Source organism: Protobothrops mucrosquamatus, unplaced genomic scaffold, assembly GCF_001527695.2.
Source record: "Protobothrops mucrosquamatus isolate PMUCROS unplaced genomic scaffold, P.Mucros_1.0 scaffold10241, whole genome shotgun sequence".
In the NCBI taxonomy this organism is placed as follows: Eukaryota; Metazoa; Chordata; class Lepidosauria; order Squamata; family Viperidae; genus Protobothrops; species Protobothrops mucrosquamatus.
This window is the reverse complement of record NW_015396028.1, coordinates 1-8853: the sequence shown is the minus strand read 5'-3', so window position 1 is coordinate 8853 and position 8853 is coordinate 1. Positions and strand designations below refer to the sequence as shown.

Here is an 8853-nt window from a genome sequence, read left to right as displayed (position 1 = left end):
AATTTACCTTCACCGTCAACTGAGCAGCAGATCAGCTGTGTACTCCCATCCATCCTGTAATCTCCCTGCACAATTCCCGCAATGGAAGAAGCAAAGTTGTCCTTGAAAATGACTTCTCCGGTTCGATCGCTGCGTGCGTCGATCTGCAACGCAGACATTCCCCAGACAGCATTAAAAGTGGGAAAGACCACAGATCAATGTAAAAAAATAAAAATAAAAAAATATACATTTTCTGTAAAACGTCTCAGTCAACCCGAGATGTTAGAAATCCAGAACAACCCCTGGTTCAACAGCCTAATCTTTCTTTTGCTTTCTGTACATTTAGTTCCGTTGCAGTTACTCCACGATCTGCAGCGCACGCACCCTGAAAAGGGGCAAAACAATTTTCAAGAAAACAGCTAAACTAAACATTGCCTCTTCATATCTGCTCTAATACGGTCCACTGTTCTGGTGGCAGCCACTGATATATTCTGCCGCGCCGGTAGAATTCTAAACCAGGCCAGCCATTTAATCTTTAGGAAAGAAGCAGGGACGAAGGTTAAATATACAATCTTCTTTATACTTACCTTCCCGCTGGACCAGCCAGTTATCAATTCGCAGACGCCGTCGGAATTAATGTCAAAGGCACTGATGCACATCGCCTGATTTTTAGACTGGGGAGACAAATGGGAAGCAAGCAGGTCACTTCTTGGTATCATCACCATTACTGGTCCCTTTCGCGCGAAGTGCCTAGGGCAGCCAGCTTCTTCCAATCAATCCTATCAGCAATACAGGGGTCCCCAACCCCCGGTCCGTGGACCGGCACCGGGCCACAGCCTGCCAGAAACTGGGCCGCAAACAAGCAAAGCCCCGAACCGGTCCCTGGTGCCCAAAAGATTGTGGTCTGCTGCGTTAATACTTCTTGGTATTAACCCTAACATTTTCACACATCTAGTGGAGAGATACTGATGCAGGAAACTAATCAAGGTAAGACACTGTCCTGACTCTGGATTCAGTCTTAACTCTAAGCAAGGGTTCCTCTCCTTGTAAGAGTAACTATCCTACACAGTTGCAACAGGAATCAAGGACTTTGAACACTAGGAAAAATATGAAAAGGTGGCTATTATTTTCCCTGAATAGATGAAGTTTTTGCCTCAAAGCGATATATCATACCACCGGAGTTCGATCTTCAACTTGTTTATAGCTACCGGTTACGTATCGGTCAAGAATGCGAAATTCTCAACAAACCAAGTTTAGAATAGCAATAGCACTTAAGACTTATATACCGCTTTACAGCCCTTTCTAAGCAGTTTACAGAATCAGCATATTGCCCCACCTACAGCAGGACTATGGCTAGGGTGATTGAGCCTGAAGGTGGAGGTCAAACATGTTTGGAGTCATCCCATTCCCACAAGAGACCCAGGTCCAGCACACAGACACACCCATGAATTCCAATGACCCTTATCTAGCACTAATTTAGCTTTGACCATTAATTGACCAGATTCTTGTGTATAGGTAGCATTAATAAGCCTTTCTGTAGGAGATGACCAGGCTGAGCCTGAGGTCAAACGCATCATCAGACACAAGAGCTCTCAGTCCAGCCTTCCTTGAATTCCACTGACTCTTATGTACCACCAATTTGTTTTGACTGTTAGCAGTTCAGATTTTTTGTACAATACAACCTATGTATTCGTTTGAACTGCCTGGACTCCTGATTTCCTGCGCTTGACCCTTGCAGTGCCTTGAAATCAGCGTTCAAAAGTGGTCATTTGAACCTGACAGGTCGGCACAACAGACTTAAAACCAAGCCAGCTAAAGAGTGTGGGGCTACATCTGCATGACATGCAACACCTGATTAATGTTAACTTTGAATAAGATGTTGTGACAGATGAACTAAAACATCCTTTCTAGCTCGCACGTTCTAGGTCCCTGCGTTTGTTTCCATCACCCCATCAGAACTGGACAGTGTCCAAACTGAATGGAAGAGGAGGAAGAGGGAGAAGATCATCCATACTGTGGCAAAAAGAAGATGGCAACTATAACCACAGGGTGAAAGTCCTGGATGCACATCAAAAGGCTTAAAAATTCCACGCCTAGTGGCGGCCATCTGGACCTTTTTGACTTCCTCTGCAGACTCCCAGCGAAGTCAAACGTACATTTTTCAGTGCTGGATATTCCAGCTGTTCTGACGTCTCCAATTTGATCATACTAACTTTAATTCTCCAGTAGCGCGCGGCCTGGTTGTAAATGCCCACCGTGCCATTAGCCAGCGCATAGCCGAAGCGAGCGGGGCTCATCGCGGTTAGGGCCGTGACGATCTAGAAAAGGAAGAAAGGAAGGTTTAACAGCTTGTTGTTAAACTAAATAATTAAGCCAACTATTTCTACGGAATAAAACTGCCTTCAGCTAAATCAGAGCAATACTGGCAGTTACAGTATTCGGGCCCATTAAATTAGAGTGGTTTGGCATGATCCCAGTCTCAGTGATATTCACCTTCCCAGTACCCACACCTGCACCGAAGATTTGGCTGGTGCTGTATCCAGCTGTGATGCGGAAGGCTCCGAGAGGTTTTGTTGTGATTTATTTTATTTAACATTTTATTCACTTGACCTCATTCGCAAAACTTTACCAGGGCTCCAGATGTCATGATTTACATCTGTTATGCCCAAAGTTTCCCCCCCAACACACACACTGCCTTCTTCCCTGTTTGTTCTTACTGTCAAAACTCCATGGAAAGAGGGGGATAGGTGGATGGAGAAGTAAGAATATTCCCTAATCGTTTCTGTTAGCACTAAAAGCCCTTAGTGGGGAAGCAGCCGAAGTTTTTCTTCCACATTTCAAATTGGCTTGAAGTTGCCATGCTCAAACCAGGGCAACGGAGAGCAGCTGAGATGGGGCAGCCCAGAAGAGGGGTAATTTCTTCGGGGCAAAGGTAAGCGTAGCCCTCAACCCCCAAAATATTAAACTCTGTTTATTCTCCAACTTCTGGTCGCCAAGATGCTTTCGGTTGCAGATGCTAAGAATTCTGTTTGGCAAGAGTTGGCAGGAGGGGGGGCAGGACCCTGGGATGCTGCAACCGTCATAAATATGAGTCAGTTGCCAATTTTGATCACATGACTATGGGGAGGCTGCAACCGTCGTGTGAAAAACGGTCATAAGTCTTTTTTTACCCCAGTGCCGTTGTAACTTGGAACCGTCACTAAACGAAGCGTTGTAAATTGAGGATTACCTGTATTCTCTTTTGAATGAGCCTTAACAGACTGGAAAAGGCAACATCGCTGCACTCCAATGTATAATAATAATAAAAAAATTACTGCTACCATTATTATCTCTTTCTCCTAAATCTACTGTCCCACGTCTTTCATTTGGTATTGAATGAAATTATTTGATTCAGGTCTGATTTCCATTAACCTGTCAAAAAGGAGCTCAGCTACCAGGGGAAAAAAAAAGAGAACAGCAAAGCAGGCCTAGAGGAAAACTTTTGAATATGCTGAGTGATAAAATGCCGTTTTCATCTATTTGAAGACTGCTGCACGGTCAAAAAGATTCCAAAATGTCAGAACTTCTCCAATCGTTCTGTCTAAACTGAATCCCCACACCAAACTGAATAACCACACAAAGGTAATTTCTCCCCCCCCCTTACCTCAGTCTCAGACATTTCCGCCACAATCTCATCTTCTTTAAAAACCCTAATATCAAAGTCCTCAGATCCAACAATAAGCTAATTTTGGGGGGGGAGAGAGAGAGAAAGAAAGAGAGAGAGAGAAACCATCAAGCATTTAACAGACCACATTTTATTTTCATTAATTTGCTCTTCCAGCTGCCAAAACAGGAGAAACCTTAACGTGATCTGGCTTGTTGATTTCTAGACATCCTGATGATTTGTGGTCGGGAATGATGGCAGCTGAAGCCAAAAAAAATACATTTGAGAGCATCAGCACGGGAAGGCTGCCTAACACAGAGCTTGAATACAACACACTAAAATATATTATAGAAAGTGCTGCAAGTAAGGTCAAGTTATCTCCTGATTAGGTGAACGGTCCGATTTATGATGTAGGCAGGGAGCCAGGAAAAACTGTCTTGGCTGACCCACGATGACTGCTGAAATAGATCCTAGATCAAACTTCAGCTTCAACCACTAAGCTGCACATCCCAAGAGCAAATATAACTCAGGGCAGTGTTTCTCAACCCTGGCAATTTAAAGATCCGTGGGCTTCAAACTCTCAGAATTCCCTAGCCAGCATGCTAGCTGGGGAATTCGCGGAGATCAAGTCCACGCGTCTTGTGGTTGAGAAACACCGACTTAGGGCACGCAAAATACAGATTAAAAAGGACCGACTCCCCTCGCCCAGGGGCACACGAGAGCAGTTCTTCGTCCTTACACGCATGACCCTCCTTCCTTCCAGCAAATTGTCTTGCATTCCTGCTTTGGGAGGAGGCTGGGCTGGGAAAGCCCTTAGGACATGTCATCCCAAATAGCCAGACACGGGACGTACATGAAAGGGAAAGCGGAGAATTGGCTCGGATTCTGAAAAGAAAGGAGGGATGTAACGCACGTGCTGCAACCAACGAAGCTGTGTGCTTGGACTGAACTTACAAGACCTTGTGGGTTCTTTTCCTAATGACTAGCGACTTGGGTATTTTCTTCCATTGAAAACATAAAAGCATTAGTCGAGATATTTTTCAAAAACTCATCTGCTCCAAGATGGGTGCCCGTCTTCAACCCCTAACCGTTCCCTCAGTACAGTAATCCCTCAAATGTCTAAAATACAACAAATGCAATACGAACTATAAGTAGTCCTCAACTTACGGTGTGTTTAGTGACCGTTCAAAGTTCCGACGGCACTGAGAAAGGTAACTTATGACCATTTTGCAGAGTTATGTCTTGTCGCAACAGCCACATAGTCACATGATCAAAATTTAGACGCTTGGCCCTTGACTCCTATGACGATTGCCGTATCCTGGCATCACATGATCACTTTTTGCGACCTTCTGACAAGGAAAGTCAATGGGGGAAGCCAGATTCACTTAACAAAGGTCTTACTTAGCAACAGAAATCTTGGGCTCAATTGTGGGCGTAAGTTGAGGACTACCTGTCGTACAATGGAAGTGTAAATTCATGCACATGCCGCTTGCCAAAAGCCTACCTCTTTTTTCCCGTCACCGTCAAAGTCACAGAAGGCGAGAGCACGAACATTGTCACCAGTGACCTGTAATTGTATTTTTTAAAAAGTATTTCTTAGTTTCAACTTGACAAAAAAAGAAGTAACGTCAGAAAAAAAATTAATGACGCTAGTTATTTGGGCATAAAGCATCAAGATGTGTGGGATCACTGGTGCTCTCCGAGCTTGGGGATTTTCTTCATTACCCAACTAGGTAACATCATCAGTGCTAGTAAGGAGTGGGGTTTGCAGAGAGGAAGAGGAGGAGGAGGGGGGGAGGGGGAGGAGGAAGTAAAAGGACTGTGGGGCCCTTGGTGCTCTCCGAGCTTGGGGGTTTTCTTGCAGACGTTTCATTACCCAACTAGGTAACATCATCAGTGCTAGTAAGGAGTGGGGTTTGCAGAGAGGAGGAGGAGGAGGAGGAGGAGGAGGAAGAGGAGGAGGAAGAGGAGGAGGAGGAGGAAGTAAAAGGATTGTGGGGCCCTTGGTGCTCTCTGAGCTTGGGGGTTTTCTTGCAGACATTTCATTACCCAACTAGGTAACATCATCAGTGCTGGTAGGGAGTGAGGTTTGCTCTCACTTTATATTCTAGTGTCTTTCCCTGACAGTGTTGGTGGGAGTGGTCTTAGAGGTTCTTTGGTTGAGCTCTCAATGCCACCCTCTCCTCGCTATAAACTCCCGCGAGCCTCAGCAAGTTACTTTAGTCTCAACGCTCCACGTGTAATCTTGAAAGGATCGGTGGGCTCCCTTTCTAAAAACTGAAATAATAATATTAATAGCTTTTGTTATGAAGATAAATAAAGCTATAGGCACCCAAAGCACCCTATAATATAGGCACACTCACCGTCCAGAACAGATCTTTTCCTTCATAATTAAAGCCCTGCAGGGAACAGTTTCCGCCAATAATTGCTAAGGGGCAGGAAATGTCTCCCAACGTTCCTACGGCTATAGAATTTGCTCCATCGGGAACCTACGGGAAAACAGCAGAGAAATCAATGAATTCTTCACCTGCAAATAAAGATACCCAGAAAACATGTGAGATAGATTGGAGCATTCAGACGTTTCCCCTCACAATTTCTAGAGCAGAGCACTTGAGAGATTGGTTTTAAAAATAAACATAAGGTGGTGTAGTAAATACATTTGCTACACTGTGTTAGGTTTAGCCAAAATATAACGAGAGTGTATTGGCTACACTAGGAAAGTTGGACCTTCATTTCTACCCTCACCATCTTACAAAACTGGTAAAAAAGTTTGATAATTGCCTATTAACAAGGCTGATGGTAAGGCATTTAATCAGGCCAAAATAAATGCTCAAAGGTATTTTGCCGTTGTCACATGGAGAGGAAATCAACAAGAAGAAAACTATCATTAATGCTTCTTTCATAGAGGGGGCTAGAAAATTACAGTTGTCCCTTTGAAGAGACAATCCTGGATCAAATGCTTAATGGCTCTTTGAGCAAGGCAAAGCCTAAATCACAAAACAGAAAAAAGTCTTCCGGGGACTTACTCCACATTGATCTAAAGTTGTTGTTCACTAATCATGATGCTAAAAGCCAGCTGGTGTGTACTATTAAATTATGTATTGAAAAGACCAAAACAAATTCTAACTTCGCCGATTCCAAGCAAAGTAATTTGGAATGCCTTTTGGGACATATAATATGCATCCTAAAAACTTGGGACCCATATCATTTCACTTTGGATTTTGTCTATGAAGCCTCCACATTTTCTGCGAAGTTTATCAATTTTTTTTCCCTGAATACAAACGGTGTATTCAAACACCATTGACGTGTAATCCTGGGAGGGGGATGAACTTACCCCAGCATAAAACAAATCAGCATTGTTGTGTACGTCGTATGCCAACAAACTGGTCCGTGTGCCCACTAGGAGGGAATCACAGCCAAGATCAGGGTTCAACATCCCTGCAGTCAAACAACTGACAGCTTCATTGATGTTCAGCAAAGAAATATCAGCATCCTGGTTACTTAGCGCTAAGCGGTTTGCATTCGTGTGCTGTCCACGTCCATGAGGATTGTGAATAAAAACCTGTTGATGTTAAACAAAGCATTAGCAGCAATACAAGTTGCTTTCATGGTGAGTTCCACAAGTCACAACAATTCCAAAATAATGTAGACTCCAATGTATTCCTACATGCCAGGTATCCCCAGCTGATAGTGTCTGGGTAGCAATCTGCTTATCCTTGAATGATAGAAGTCCTCTGGAGGAGGATAGTCAGAGGCCATAGGCTTCATCCACTGGGATGAAGGATTCGGTTGCAGGTCAAAGGAGAATTCAGTAGATAACTTCTTTTTGAGGAATGGTGTCCACCTCTATGGGCATCAGCTCCACAGCAGATACAGGACATAGAATACCAGAGTTGGAAGGGATCTTGGAGGTCTTCTAGTTCAACCCCCTGATCAAGCAGGAGACCCTACAACACATCATCTTAGACAAGTGGCTATTCAATCTTTTCTCGAAAACCTCCAGAGATGGAACACCCACAACTTCTGGAGGCAAGCTGATCCACTGATTGATTGTTCTCATTGTCGTAGATGACATATATCATCATTTGTCAATATATATGATCAATATGCAGGTGATATGAGGACCAGGGTCTTCTGCCAGAAACAGGTCAAAATGGAAGGTGCAACCAATCAAAACTTTGCCCCTTTCAAACGTGTGTTGCGTGGAAAAGGGTCAGAAGGTGCCTTGCTCACTGACCCTCTCTCGTCACTGTTAACCATGCCCACAAACCTATTTAATGGGCATAAAACAAAGCAGCCGCCTTGGCCAACATGGACACCTGCCAGAGGTATGGACTTCATTTCCCAGAGTTCTTCAAGCAGCAACGCCCGGGTGAAATTGACTGAAACTGGTTGAAATTGGAAAATGCTAAATACAACCCACATCTTCCATCCATTTTGTAGGGGTGGAGTGGGGTGGGAATGGAATGGAATGGAATGGAATGGAATGGAATGGAATAGAATAGAATAGAATAGAATAGAATAGAATAGAATAGAATAGAATAGAATAGAATAGAATATGGAATGGAATAGAATAGAATAGAATAGAATAGAATAGAATAGAATAGAATAGAATAGAATAGAATATGGAATGGAATAGAATAGAATAGAATAGAATAGAATAGAATATGGAATAGAATAGAATAGAATAGAATAGAATAGAATAGAATAGAATATGGAATGGAATGGAATAGAATAGAATAGAATAGAATAGAATAGAATAGAATATGGAATGGAATAGAATAGAATAGAATAGAATATGGAATGGAATGGAATGGAATGGAATAGAATAGAATAGAATAGAATAGAATAGAATTTTTTATTGGCCAATTGTGATTGGATATTCACAAGGAATTTGTCTCGGGTGCATAAGCTCTCAGTGTAATACAAGCAACAACTGATAAACCATGATCTTCATAATAAAATACAACAATCATGAATCATAAGAAAAAACTCAAGTCACGGGATAAGCAAACAGCCCAAATCATAATAGGATACTAAATAAAGGCAATCAACATAGATCATGAGATACGAACAACAAAGTTACAGTCATAAGAAGCTAAGGAAGCAAGTAATAGGAAAGATGAAAAGATGAGAAGGATAATACCTAGGTAAACAGCCCTACTAGGTAGTTTCACATCCCAGGGCATAAACAGCGTTGTGGGAATTAGTTGTTTAGCAGTGATGGCATG

The 8853-nt window shown here is 42.9% G+C and overlaps 1 protein-coding gene across 1 annotated transcript; it reads right to left on the bottom strand.

Annotated features, from left to right (window-relative positions):
* Positions 1-7: 7 nt before the first annotated feature.
* LOC107301150 (Bardet-Biedl syndrome 2 protein-like) lies at positions 8-7184 on the bottom strand (the record flags this gene model as incomplete). The annotated part of the gene is made up of 7 exons (XM_015830412.1): positions 8-143; positions 567-653; positions 2193-2297; positions 3623-3700; positions 5127-5189; positions 5986-6111; positions 6957-7184. Coding segments are annotated over 7 exons (823 nt in total), but the record flags the coding sequence as incomplete, so codon positions are not given.
* Between the last annotated feature and the right edge of the window lie 1669 nt (positions 7185-8853).